The following is a 15,020-nucleotide window of genomic DNA, read 5'->3' as shown; positions in this document are numbered from 1 at the left end:
AATCTTGCTCAATTTTGCGGATTTTTTTTCCACGCCTGCAGATGAGTTGAGTTCCCGTGTAACTGCCATCATCAGTCCTGTCGTGCCGCAGTAATCCAGCATTATACGGTCTGACAAATTGCTTGCTGTCGTCCTCAGGTGCACATAAATGTCTCCCCTGTGTAAAAGCCATTGCTTGAATTATTTAGCAGCGACGTCCTTAATGGTTGTTAAGGGGCTACCACCCATTTATCATTCAGCCAAGTAAAAATATAAACCTGTTTCTCTTCCCGTCCGTTTTCTTTTCCCGTCTGCTTCTCCCCCCCCCCGCCTTTTTTAATCGCCAAATTTCACATCGCATCTATGTTTTCACTCACTCACTCATACGCATAGACAGCATGGGTCCGTCGCGCCGATCTCCTGTACCTGCGTACAGAGTGGTTCCAACCAAGATAATCTATGTTTTCGCATCAAAATGTTTTGTCTTTTTATTTGTTTCCAGCGAAATTATGCAAGTTCAAAGTCTGGTAGAAATGCTGATGTCTCCTTGGACACAATACTAGTATCAGCATGTAAAAAAGTCGTATTTTTTTAATTATTAACCATCCGCCTTCTTGTAAATGCCACCATTGCTGGGAAGGGGGAGGGCCTCCATTTTAATCTTTGAAAGCCCCGACGAGAAATTATTTTTTTTTTTACTTGGCCTTACCCGAACCAACTTAATTGACTCCAAACTGTTCATTTCCGTTAACCCTCCCGTGTTTAATGACGCGGAACTCGGGCCGTTCATTTTTGTAATTTGACCGGCAGATGCAATTGTTTTTTTTTATTGAGGTTTTCAAGCGGCGGTTCCTTGCAGGATGGGCCGCGCTATTCAGAAAGCGGCCTTTTATCAACATTAAAAGCACGCTTAATTATACGAGTAAACTCCACACGAGCATCGATGGTTGATGATTGCCAACAAAATAAGACCTCGGACTACAGCATATAGGTATGGCCTTGACATTAGTTGTTGTCATAATGTACGTCACTTACAAAGTTAATGTCATGGGTTCAATAACTGCACAATGGTAACCACGTAAACGTCATGTATGTCTTATGACCGACAATGCTTATTAAGATGTGATCAGCATTATATAAAAGCCAAAAAAAAAACCAGGGAATATTGAGATGCGCCCCCAACGGAGATGTATGCCCCACCATCAGCATGGGCGTCGCGAGGGGGGGGGGGGCAGGGGGGGCAGGGGGGGGGGGGGGCGGGGGGGCACTTCCCCCCCCCCCCGGAAAAAGGAAGAAAAAGAAAAGGAAAAAAAAAAGAGGCGCGAAGACAAAGTGGTGTAAATTTAATGAGTTGGGGGGGGGGGCAAAATGTCCCTGCCCCCCTCTAAAACTGATAAATTGAGAATGTGTTGAGAAATACAAGCATTTTTTGGCAAAAAAAAATTTTGCCCCCCTCTAGAAAAAAATCCTGGCGACGCCCATGACCACCAGGTACCACTTATTACAATAATCTAAAAGGCTTCATAAAATATGAATTTTACACTGGAGCACATTGTATCAAATATTGATACAAATATGCTCCAGTGTAAAATTCATATTTTATGAACCCTTTTAGATTATTGTAATAAGTGGTACCTGGTGGTGGGGCATACATTCCGTTGGGGGCGTATCTCAATATTCCCGGGTTTTGTTTTCTTTGAAATGAATAAAAGCTATGAGACATCCCCTTGGGAAAAATACTTGTTAAAGTGCACTTTTTTATACATTTCAAATGTTTCATGATTTTCCTGACAAGGGTGCTGTTGCTGTTGTGTCACTTTAGAAACATACTCTTCAGTGAAGGTTTTTTCTTCAAGTTTTAAACCAAAATTTCTGCTTATTGAAAACATTTTGTACGTAACATTTTCTCACTGTTTTACCGTCATAATTATATCGAAAAAAAACAACGAACCACTGATAGCAGAAAGTGTACAGCAAACCTCAACATTTTGGTGACTTTTTGTGCTGATTAGTAGATGTGAAAATGAAGTCTCCGCCTGGATGACCACAGTTTTGCCAAAAGCTTATGAGAATTTTCATTAGCACAAAAACAAAAAAAGGCACCAAAACGCCATTAAAATAGTAATGTGATGTAAATGGAACACATAGGCACACTTCAAGGATTGCATTTAAAAGAAATGCAATACATGAGCTCTTTTAAAGAAAAGTGGGGAAACGATCGAGTGCTTATGTTTGTGCATTTCATACCGGGTAAAATACCTCCCTTGAGCACTAAAGCCTAGCTAGATGATAAACAATACGTTATTTTCAACTGAAGTCTGAAGAAGAATAGCCGTTATCGCTCAGCAAAATTGGTTGCTTAGCAACAAACTGACAAAAGCCCACCACGCTCCATTAATTTAGACTGGAAACCTGGCTGATCCAAACTGTGACGTAAAATTACCGAGTAAAAGAGAATGAAATTGGAACAGAAAGTTGCAATGGAGTGGACAAGAGCATTTTCAAAATGGCGATGGACTTCAGGACTGCTTTTTAGGGGTGGTCATCTTCGGAGGATCGATCAAATCACCCCAAAGTCATCTCAAACACACACATAGGCCTAAATTGAAAAGAAGATGACAGACGGTTTCACGTGTGTCTTGAACAGCTTGTATCCGGTTCGTTATAAAAACGTCATACACGCGCGCGCACCGAGCGCCTATTGGATAAACACTCAAGTTGCGTTAGCTTCCGGTTCCGATGGTTCCAACGCTACTTAATGGGCAGTGGGCGTGGTTTAAACTGAACTGACGTCACACTAACGAACCGGATGGAGCTGTATATTACAGTCCCATGTTTTTTAGTGGGGTATTTATCGCTGGTGTCTAAGGGTGCGCTCGAGTAGCTTCGCCGTATACACAGGGTTTGCACTCGGGGAAGCCACGAAATGAGGCTAATCGAATGCTGCGGTGTATTCACCTGACATTATGTGAAATTAAGGTCAAAGGTTGTTTCGGGACGGGACTTGAAAATGTAAACACACACAAGGCATACTGTCGTCTGCTCTACTGGTAACTAGTTTTACGGCATTGATTAGTTAGTTAGTTTGTTTGTTTTTCTATACCCCCTTTATTAACCTTATTCATGGCTTTTTGTCTCTGGCTATCTTTTAAGTACTGGGTATGTTTTTAAACGTATTTTTAATAGTGTAATTCCATTCATGGTCCAACTACTGAAGAAATACTCTCTTTAACAATTCATCACTCCACCTCTGTAAGTTTGTGCAAGAAGGTTTGTGTCCGGTGTATTCTGTCTACACTCCCCATTATTTTTTTTTTATTCGTTGCATGTTTTGTCTTTGGCAACCTTTCTAATTCTTGTGTACATGTGTAATATTTTTGAAATTGTACAATGACTTTGTCCATGTTCAATCTATATTAATTTTTTTTGGGGGGGGGTGAAGCTTAACTTTTTATTGTTAACTTTTTTTACTCATTGTGAATTCAATGCAATTTTGCCACTGGCAACCAATTTGATTTTTTAATAAACCATGAATAATAATAATAATATAATAATAACTAGACTGGAATTAGTTTTCTCATTGAAACCAGATCAACAACAATACTGCTGGAATCGGAAGATTTGCTCTGAATTATCAAAAAATATGTCTATCCAATTGAATTTTTACATGCAATGATAATACTGTCACAGATGAAATCGTGGATTTTAAATGACGGTGATCAGAAATAGATATAACACAACTCAGACAGTACTAACAAATTGAATATTGACGCCAGATTTCAGATAACAAAAAAAAAAGGACTTTTAATTCTTTAAACTATCAGCTGAACAAAAATTAACCCAAACCTAAAGTTAGCCACTGTGTCAATGTGGCACTCTGCCGAGATTTGGCATTCTTAACCTCATATACTACACTGTTAACACAATGGAAAAATTCGGATAGATCTGGCTTAACACAAATAAAAGGACACCAGAGAGCTACATGCACTCACATTCCATTACACTGGTAGGTTCGCGGTTTGGCATTCTTACATAGCCTAATTCAAACACAATGCCCATTGTTCAAGTGAATTCCTTACATTTGAACTTCCGTCAACTACAAGTTACAATTAAGTAAAGGTAAACCTTTTAAAATAAACTTAAGCATAAAAAATCAGTGTAGTTGGGACCATTGACAAATACCTGGGAATATTTGTGTCATAAATCTCTCCATTATATTCAATTCGTATTCAGGTTCCCACCCAAGTTCAATCTCGCTAGCCACGAACGCTTCCGGTTACGTCATTACACCTCGGCATTATCAGACACGAGTATCACGTCGTTGCTTAACGAACGCTCTCGTGTAAGTTTACTTACATGCTACGCGAACGCACCCATGCGGGAACGCACTTTTTAGTGATCAGTAATTGACTCTGCTGAATTTCTACGAAATTTAACCTCAGACCGAAGTTCAAACATTGTAGCGCGCACGTCTTAGAGAACTGCCTCTATTATATTCAACTCCTCGTTGTCAAAACCCTCCCTGCATTTCATCCACACCCACATTCGGAGTTTGTAAAGACACCAGAGGGCGCCCTGCAAGACGAGACAGAGTACCATAACTCCACAGATGACTCCTGCAGCAAGCCCCGGGTCGTTGGTGTAGTCTAAGATGGGGTAGATGGGTCCGTAGGCCGTGCGTCCCCCGGCTGCCCAGAAGATAACGGTCATGACAACATAGGCTATGCCAAATACCAAAGGGTAGACGAAGTGAAGAAGTCGTACGGGAATAGCTGTCACGAAGAGATCCAGTGTTGAGATGATGGCGGGGGTAGCGTGGACGTTGAAGTCGAAGAAGGAAGGCCCATTGTAGCTAGGGCTGTACAGGAGGCTCCAGTAGACTATTGTGACAATCAGGTTGATATTGATGGTGATACTGAAGAGGAACCAGTGGATCCTATGCCGTATGCCCATCACTGCCATCACAATAATAACGTACAAAAATACTGTTAAGTTTAATAAAGTTTAAAAAAGCTGCAGAAACTTAATTTGATTCCCGAAGACGTGAGGTCAAATTAAATATTACTAGCAAAGCTATACAGCTGGAGCATGGCAACAAACCGAACAATTAAAAAAGGCAGAGAGTATCATTTGCTTTTCATGCATTTTGTTCGTACCAATGATAACACCAATGAAAATCCAAAGAAAAATGTTCAAAACCTAACCTGTACTTTTCGAGAAAAAAAGTGAAAAACCGTTACCGTTCGATCACGAAACACGATTTCGTCAAAAGCACTCTTTATTTAAAAACAAATTAATCGATTATTGACTGATCGTTGGAAATCAGCCACATTTTTCAATTTCTTCTGCTGGCCAACCTTACCTTAAAATAATGTCATTTGTGGCAGCATGGCGCTCACTGTGGGCCCATTCAAAATCAGTTTCAAGAACCATCTTGTGTCCCAATATTTGGCAGAGTATCTTTCTCTTTCTCCGTCACGATCGGCTATTTTGCTCCCAGGCTATTTCTTCCTAGTATTATAGTCTCGTTAAAATGTGAATATTGACCACTGTTGTCTGTATGTTCGTCCGTCCGTTCTCGAATATTGTTTATGTTTTCTTTGTACTTGTCTATTGGTTGTATGTTTTTCTATAAATTCTATGAAACTTTTTTTTCAGTTTTGCATTAAGTATAGGCTTTCCCCTATGAGCTTCGGTTTTTTAAAAGTCACATACCTCCATCTTAATATAACCACTGTTTGTTCTCATGATGCTTTTACTTTGCTTTTGATTGAAATAAATGTTATTGAAATTGACTTTAATGAAAAAAGGTCATACCTTCATGGTTGCGTGAACGCAAAATGACACCATCAAGCCAAGCAATGAAAGCGCCAACCAGCAAGTACACCGCAACGACGATCAAGGCCAAGTTGGTCAGATAGAGAAAGGTTTGACCACCGATCTGCTGGATTTGACCAATAGTGGTCGCGAGGAGCATACCCAACATGTAGAGTGCTATCACGATACGATACAACACGAACGGGTAATGAACCCACGGCCATGTCGTCCACTGTGTGAGATAGAGAAAGCAAAAAGAAACTACCAGCATTGTTAGTCAGTTTGAATTCTTTGATTATATCGAATATGGAGCGTGCTTAATAGGCTTTTGATCGGCCCGTGCACTATGGAGGTGAAGTTTGAATTGGTTGCATATACGTATTCCCCAATACCTATATGTTCCCCAACCCTAAAGTTAACCCTAAACCTAACCCAGTCTAAGGATTTTGTGGAACATTATTTACTGGGGAACATCTAGTCTAGGGGCTAGACGTTGTTATGGTTTGATACGCGAATAACGCGATAGCCCGCCACAGCGATAACCTGCCGCCGCGAGAGGACGCTATCACGACTAACCTATTATCACCCATGAACCCGTCAGAGAACAACGTCTATGACATTTCCTAAAACCTCCCCCCCCCCCCCAAAAAAAAAAAAAAAAAAATGGGAGGGAAATAGTGCACTTGTGCGACTTCTGCAGACAATAACGGTCCATTTTCAGTCCCACACGTATTACACTCAATAAAAGAACTGACCAGTGAAGTTGCACAAATGTGTTGCTGATTTCTTTATACTACTCGAAGAAATTTGAGAGTTCACTTTGGTACTGCTATGATCGTTCTGAATTGTGCACTGCATAATTAGGCGAAATAGGTGCATGCGCATTACACAACAAATAGGAATTGGCCTAGATGGATACACACCAGTAAACAAACTGCCATAGACTCCAATGGTAAATGCTCCCATTTCAGAAACTCGGGAAAAATACTCACAACTCTCCAAGGTCTTCAAGACACACATCAAATTAAAGCTTATTTCATCATCTTTCATTTCCAATTTTTAAGGGGTCAACTGATGACTTTTAGGAGAAATTTCCATCCGAAGATGATCACCTCTGAAAATAGTCCTGAAGCCCATCGCCCATTTTGAAAAACGATGCCTACACTCCATTGCAAAATAGAGCGCTTTAAGGACCCCAATTTCATCCACATTGAAAGGAACTAACTACAAGCTCACAGTCCTGTGCACGGCTTCCACCCATATTTTTTACAAACCCTCAAGTTCATGGCCCACAGCATGCTCAAATACTGAATATTTTGAAAGCATGCAAATCGTGATTTGGCCGGCGTTGGCAATTTCGGACCTGATTTACTACATATTATGTACATATTTACACATGTACATATCCGATAAATTTCACCAGACGGCATGGTATGCGCGTATTATGCATTTCCACAAAGAACGTCCGCATTATGAACTTTTTTGTGCTTCGTGGTACAATGATTATCCCTAATGCACAATGCTTTTTATTGGGGTAGGTACGTACCTAGCACCTGCATCCATGCACACCCGTGGATAGATGGATGCGATTTTTTGACGCTGAATCAGTAATCTTGTTTTTCTAAAGAGTTAAGCCCTAGTATTATTATTTCCTCCGATTCTAGTTCCACTTTTATAGTACTAGATTTACCTTGATACCCTATACCCTGTAGAAAATTTGACTTATGGGTCAGAGTGTGTCTGGGCACGGATCCTACACACAAGGGTTAACAACGCGGCCCAACTCCTGGTTATAGACGCCTGATAACGGCCTGCACTGGTGGCAAATACCATGAATACTTTTCAACAAAGACCACTGCGCGCGGTGGCTTTCAGATTTGCAGGGCTCTGCGCCTGATCTGGTGTCGAAGTCTGTCAAGCCAGCGAATTATATTTTTGAATATCATGAGTCTACGTTTTTGGTCTTTATTATTGAATTCTGATAGGTGATAACTACATAACCATGCATGGTAATGCTGAGCACAATATTTTTAGCTTTAAGATGAACAATGAAATGTCACTTTTGTTTCATCGATTCGGCATCGCATCTCTCTAAAACTTTTTTAATAAAAGCCTAATTAAAAACGAAATTTGGGTAAACAGTGTTCTCGAAATTTGACGTGTATTTCCCGGGTAAATATTTCATCTATGACGACAAAATTGCACAATACCATCTGTTATATCCTGCAGTATTTATTTTTTAATAGTTTTGGAACATTTATATCTGAAATAAGGAGTAGTTTTGCTTACAGTTTTATGAATATATCCGTTTTAGATGTCATGCTAAAAACCCAACACAATGGCACACCTGGAAAATTCACGATTACAAGCCAACGGGTATTAATGCCCGTTATCACCGTCTAGACAAGTCCGCTCAGTGCATTTTGAAATTTGTACTAGAGCTATCCTGGTGTCTAGGATCCGTGGTGTTGAACAGTGGCGTGTAGTTGGACTACATATGGTATACGACATCACGACTTGTACCTTGTACCTTGTTGGACATGCACGTACCTGTGTGCAGTAAAACACGCTCGAGTCGTTGGTCGTCAGCCCCAGATCGGAGAGCTTGGGCCGTTCACACTTGACCGCCATGATGTCAATTCTTTGCAAAATTTCAATTGAAGTTGACAGAATTAAGGGATGGTTAGGGGTTATAACATCAGTAAACCAATGCTATATTTGACCTTTATGGCAGAGAACAAATAACTTGTGTGCAAACGTTGCAATGTGCTAATAATAAAGTAATTGTGCAATGATTGCAACCTTCAGCACTGCAGACTGCTAAATATCAATAACAAGTTACTCGTTTGACCTAAGTAGAAACATGAGTCCAGCTGTCAACGCACCACGGTGCATATTTCGAGTGGCTGATAACATTTGCTTTATGGGCGGTCACTCGAAAACACACTATTAAAAGTCAACAGGACTTCGTGACAGTCATAAAGCTATAAAAAACAAAGATCAATGTTGTAAATTCTCGTGACAGGGTCCACGGTCCCCCAAAAAAACAAGGATCAGAAAACAGAGATATTTTTTATCACACGGAGGCGCTGTGACAGTCCTTTTTGTGCATCATTTGAATAGGGGGAGCTGTTCGTTGCGACACAAAACACTAGATATAGACCTTATGCGTAGCAGCCATCTTGGAGGGATCTTTTGTAATTTTAATTCAGTATAAACGACGAATGCCCAACAATTCACTCATTCATATCCCAGCAAAAAAAAGGCATTGCCCCCTAAGATAGCTGATACGCGTTATAATATAAATAGCACGTTTATGACAGCGAATTTTGTGATTAAGTAACTTTGGGCGTAGGGGCCAGTGTTGTAGTCGAGTACTTTTTGCCGAGTAACGAGTACTGCCGAGTACCTAGGTTGCCGAGTACGAGTACGAGTACTTGTGCCTCCGAGTATGAGCACTTGAACGTACGAGAACTTGCACTTCCGAGTGGCGAGTACGAGTACTCGTATTCCGAGTAAGAGTACGAGTACTTGAATTTCCGAATACGGCACCGGGTACATTTTGCTTGAAGCCTAAAATTATGTGTTCTTAATCTTACAAAGCAGGGTGTTTCTTCCGCATATTCTTGATGAAGTTCCGCATATGCTTGATGAAATTCGAAGATGAAGTTCAGAGTTGTCCCAGATGTTTCTGATATGCGAACAGCACAAAACATGCACGCTGCACTGTGGCGTTTCACGCCATTTTGGACAAATTCCCTGTGATCCTTGAACACAAACTTCACAACAGAGGACACAGACGACATGACACATGTATTTTGGGTTTTTTTGCATGAACAACGTATGCAATTTGGGTACAAAATAAGTCAAAAGTGCCACACAGGCAAACGTAAGCGAACGTCGACGGTACATGCGAAAAACCCGGCAGATTCGCGTCTTGGTGTCTACGCATTTAGTCTGCTTCCCATCCCCAGGCATCTGTTTAAGGCTATGCCGATGTGGACCTGCTGTCGTAACCAGACTAGGGGCCGTTTTTCAAACCTCGGCTTCGGCTGTGTCTCTTTCTCCATTCATGCAGATTGGCAGTGGGGCTGGACCCGTATTACAGGACCGAAACCGGGGTTCAGAAAACGGCTTTGCTCCAAATGCCCCCCCTCCCCGCTGCCCCAGGTCCGATGTCGGGATTTGGTCACGTTTTTCATGCCCCAGGGTGGGGATTTTGGCCACTCAAATTACATTGTTACCATTGGCGTACTACATGGAAAGGCAATCACTAGCAATTGGGTATTCCTGAGCCAGCATCGCTGGAGATCGAGAATACTCACAAAAAGATTATCGACGTTGCGCAACACCACCTGGGCCTGGATTTAGGCCTGAACAGTATTGACCGCGCCCATCGTATCGGTTCGCGCCTGGATAAGTCTGAAAATGTTCGTTCCAGACCTGTCGTCGTGAAATTTTTGGACTACGGCACGCGGTCTTCCTTCTACCGCCTGAGGTCAAAATTTAAAGGAAAAAAACATTTTTGTTCATGAGAGTTTGACGCAAGTGCGACAAGGTTGGCTAAACACCGCCAGACGTCTTCCCACGGTGGAGAAAGTCTGGACCCAAGATGGACGCATCGAAGTTCGGAAAAAGAGTGGTGCCCGCATCATAATCGGCTGTGCTGACGACCTCAACAAACTCAAATAACTATCTGACAAATTCCCATGGTTGGACTAGTTAGTGCCTATGTTGAGTTGCCCTTCCTGGACCAAGGGCTGCGAGTGTCGCGACTAGTAAAAATACGCATAGTTTCTTTTTGATGTACATTGTCGTGTTTATTGTTCGTGGCGGCCTAGTACAAATATACTGTTTGGATGTCGATCCATACATCTTTTAAAAAGGATAATTTGATTATCAGTGCTCATTTCAATCACTTAACCTAATTGTTTAGTATTTGAATTACTTGTCCTTGTCTCCTTGTTTTTGTGTGTGCCTGTAAAGTAAAGTATGCCTGATTATGTTGACCCAAATAATCCTTTCCATTTATTTAACAATTCACAATACTACTCTAGTGAACAGTTCTCGGGGACCTATAAAAATATTGATGGATTTTCTCTACTTCATATCAATATTAGGAGTCTTCAAAAACATTTCGATCAACTTAAACTTTTGTTGCTTACATTGAAATATAAGTTCTCGGTCATCGCATTATCTGAAACCTGGCTGAAAACATATCCCCATAATTATTATTTTTTACCAGGGTATAAACTTATTGTTAATAACAGACAAGGAAAAATGGGTGGAGGCGTAGCTCTGTATATTTCCTGTGACCTCGATTTTAAAATTAGACAGGATCTTACCCATTCTGAAGATGTTTTAGAATCTCTTTTTGTTGAAATTTCGTTTCCCAAAACTAAGGATATTATCACAGGCGTCTTATATAAACCTCCAATTGTCAATGTACTTGATTTTTTACCACCTTTTCAAAATTTGTTCTGTAGACTGACATCTTCCAACAAAAATTGTATTATTTCTGGGGATTTTAATATTAATTTACTCAATCATACAGCCCCCAGCACACAGGCTTTTACTGATCTCATTACTTCTTATTCTTTTTTACCATTAATTGATAAGCCCACTAGAATAACTGATTTTTCTGCTACGCTAATTGATAATTTTTTGACGAATGTGTTACCATCTCACAACTCGGGCATAATTTTGTCTGATATTTCCGATCATTTACCAATTTTTATGATAATGTCCTCTCATAAATCTAGTGCCTCCTCTAATCATTTTAACTATGTTGGTTCCCGTAAATTCACTCATTTCAATATCCAGAGGCTTAAAGAAGATCTGCATACAACCGACTGGTCTAACATTACTACCTGTGATAATCCCGATTATGCATTTAATTTATTTATTGACAATTTTAATGATAAAGTTGATAAAAATATTCCACCTAATTTACATAAGCCCACGTCAAAGTCCAATTCTAACCAAACTGCCCCGTGGATTACTAAACTTCTTCTTAAATCAATTAACAAGAAAAATAAATTATTTCGTCATTATATTGCTAATCCGACAAACATGCGGAAACTCAAATATATTAAATATAAAAATATTTTGACTAGTCTCTTACGAAATTCTAAAAAGCAATATTATGTTTGTCAGTTTGAGAAGGAAAAGAACAACATTCATAACACGTGGAAGGTCATAAATTCAGTCCTTAATAATAAGTTATCCTCTCAACATATTAGTAGTATCATGCACGAAGGCAAGTTAATCAATGATTTTACTCATATTGCAAATTGCTTTAATGATTATTTTGTTAATTTAGGCCCTAATCTCGCTAAAAGTATTCCAAGTTCACATGATTCATTTGTTGATTTTCTTAATGATCCGAACCCAAGGTCTTTGTTTTTACAACCAGTAGTTGAACAGGAAGTGATTGATATCGTTTACAATTTACAGAACAAAACAAGCTCCGGTCACGACCTGATTAATTCTTCTATTATTAAAAACACTATAACTGCCATCAGTAGACCTATTACCCACATTATCAACGCTTCCTTTAAAACTGGCATTGTTCCTAACTCACTTAAAACTGCCAAGGTTGTTCCTATTTTTAAAAATGGTGATGTTCATTCAGTTATCAATTATAGACCCATTTCTATTTTGACCTGTTTTTCAAAGATTTTTGAAAAATGTGTTTATGTTCGTATTATCCAATTTCTTACTAAATGTAATATTTTAACCGACTGTCAATACGGATTTAGAAGTAATCATTCAACTACACATGCAATACTTGATTTTGTTGATAAAGTAACAACTGCCATAGATAACTCTGAACACACTCTGGGGATATTCCTCGATCTTTCAAAAGCTTTTGATACCATTGATCATGACATTTTGCTATATAAGCTTTCTTATTATGGTGTTCGAGGAGTAGCCCTAGAGTGGTTCAGAAGTTACCTTTCAGACAGACAACAGTATGTTTCTATAGGCGGTTCAAATTCAACTTGTAAGGCCCTAAAATGTGGTGTTCCACAGGGGTCAATTTTGGGCCCATTGCTTTTTCTGATTTATATTAATGACTTTGTTAAATCATCTGATGTATTTTCATTTATTTTATTTGCTGATGACTCCAACTTATTTATCTCGAATAGCAATTTGACTACTCTCACTAACACAGTTAATTATGAGTTAAAATCTATCTGTAATTGGTTTGCAGTTAATAAGCTGTCACTTAACATTAAGAAAACCAACTATATGTTATTTAGTAAAACTGCCAGTAATCTCCCTTCCAACATATTAATTAATGACATGGCCATGGAAAAAGTAGATTGTCTTAAATTTCTTGGATTATATATAGATTCTAAATTAACATGGACTAATCATATAGATTATTTATGTAAAATTATTGCGAGAAACATAGGTGTCATCAACAAGATCAAATATTTTATCCCTCCCACAATTTTAGTTTCCCTGTATAATACATTAATATTGTCGTACCTTAGTAATGGTATTCTAGCCTGGGGAGCATGTTCCCTCGGTAATCTCAATAGGCTTTTCCTTTTACAAAAACGGGCTCTTCGAATAATTAATTTTACTGATTTTAATGCCCATACTGATCCCCTATTTTTCAAACACAAACTTTCGAAAGTTAAAGATATTTATTTCCACCAGCTTGGGTCTCTAATGTATCAATCTGCTTCTGGCACCTCACCATCTTCCATTTCTTCAATTTTTACCCGGAATTTTGATGTTCATTCCCATTATACTCGTCAAGTCTCTAATTTTCATCTCCCATTGACTCGCACAACTTTAGCCCAAAAAACTATTAGATATGAGGGACCCAGGCTGTGGAACTCCTTTACCAAGAACCTGAAAACATCCAAAAATGTGTCTACTTTCAAACGGAAATATAAATCGACCCTGTTGTATAATTATTATGATCCCGTGTAACCCATTAACTTCGAGATTGCTCGTGCAACAAATCTTATCCTGCTTGTTAACTGGCATGTAAAGTTTGTGTATTGTCCTTGTCTATTGTCTGTCCTGTGTCTTATGTATTAAAAGCAACTTTAAATTTGTATACAAGGGGCCTACGATTACAAGCTTAGCTTCTTAGTAGGTTCCTCTACAGTCTCACTATCTGTTTATATAGTATCTTTTGTATTAATTACGATCATTAAAAATGTGGCACTGTGGAAAATAAATGAACAATGAACAATGAACAATGAACTAGTGCGCCCCACGTATGACACACCTTCTCCAACGGACAGTCATCCTCCAAACATGCAACATCACCCGTCGCTTCCTTGTGCATCATCAACTGCGATGGAAACCTACAACGGACAAAGTGGCTAAACTGCTTTTCTTTGGACTAATCATAGTCTCGAAAAACTGTAGTCCGCTGGCTGATAAAGCCATGTTAACTAGAAATTCGTGTATTTATAAAGCGCACGTATCCACCATTACTGGTGCTCAAAGTGCTACATCATTTTTACCCTCATTGAGCCACTGAAACATTCGAAATACTATCTCAGCTCCCTAGGGAGTATACAGCTCCATGCTGCAACCGCTATAACCTTCTCTGCCCTCACAGGTAAACATTTACTCCTGGGTGAAGAGAAGCAAGGAGTGCCAAAGTGCCCTGCCCAAGGGCACACACACCACAACCCCAGGCTGGACTCGAACCCACAACCTGCAGAATTATCCACAGACCAAGAACTCAATGCTCCAGACCACGAGACCACGGCACTCCTGTTTAGTACTTTTCTTTATAAGAAGAATAGTGGCCCAACTTTCCATTGCAGATCTTTGTATCTTCCAAAATTTCTCCACCCTAAATTAATTTTGTCCATGTTCGCTTCATTTGTGTCTGCCAGGCCCAATGTTGGGCCAAAATACTAAATGTTCCACAGTTCTTTAATTCTTAGCTGTTTGTCAAAGTTGTGGTGCTGGTAGAGGTATAATGTTTCCAATTTTACAAGCTGGGAATAACAGCCATCAAATTGATGGCTGTTATTCAGAACTTGTAAATTGTTATTGCTGGTTTTATCACTGCACGGCATCATGTATCCCCAGATCGCATATAACAGCAAATTACACGGGTTTTCATTCGGCAGTTTCTTACGCAGGGTGAGTACAAAAAAACACGAAACCCAAATGGCAGGACCAATTTTTGAATAAAGTTTTGCCTTTCAAAATCCAAGATAAGAATGAAAGCCCAATTA

The 15,020-nt window shown here is 39.6% G+C and overlaps 1 protein-coding gene across 1 annotated transcript; it reads right to left on the bottom strand.

Moving 5' to 3' along the window:
- Nucleotides 1-3,762: 3,762 nt before the first annotated feature.
- Nucleotides 3,763-8,683, bottom strand: LOC119729969 (protein rolling stone-like). Its single transcript, XM_038202760.1, has 3 exons — nt 8,347-8,683; nt 5,797-6,028; nt 3,763-4,934 (listed from the first exon to the last, which is right to left on the bottom strand). The coding sequence occupies exons 1-3, from the start codon at nt 8,425-8,427 to the stop codon at nt 4,453-4,455; spliced, it is 795 nt and encodes a 264-aa protein (XP_038058688.1). The 5' UTR covers nt 8,428-8,683; the 3' UTR covers nt 3,763-4,452.
- Nucleotides 8,684-15,020: the final 6,337 nt, after the last annotated feature.

The sequence above is a fragment of the Patiria miniata genome, unplaced genomic scaffold (genome assembly GCF_015706575.1).
Source record: "Patiria miniata isolate m_02_andy unplaced genomic scaffold, ASM1570657v1 HiC_scaffold_22, whole genome shotgun sequence".
Taxonomy (NCBI): domain Eukaryota; kingdom Metazoa; phylum Echinodermata; class Asteroidea; order Valvatida; family Asterinidae; genus Patiria; species Patiria miniata.
The sequence above is the reverse complement of the archived record's forward strand: the minus strand, read 5'-3'. Positions and strand labels throughout refer to the sequence as shown.

Coding starts and splice junctions, on each gene's coding strand:
- LOC119729969 (XM_038202760.1), bottom strand. CDS start 8,427: ATGGCGGTCAAGTGTGAACGGCCCAAGCTCTCCGATCTGGGGCTGACG. Junction 6,029..8,346: donor GCGTGTTTTACTGCACACAG/GTACGTGCATGT, acceptor TATCTCACACAG/TGGACGACATGGCCGTGGGT. Junction 4,935..5,796: donor GCGTTCACGCAACCATGAAG/GTATGACCTTTT, acceptor TTGTGATGGCAG/TGATGGGCATACGGCATAGG.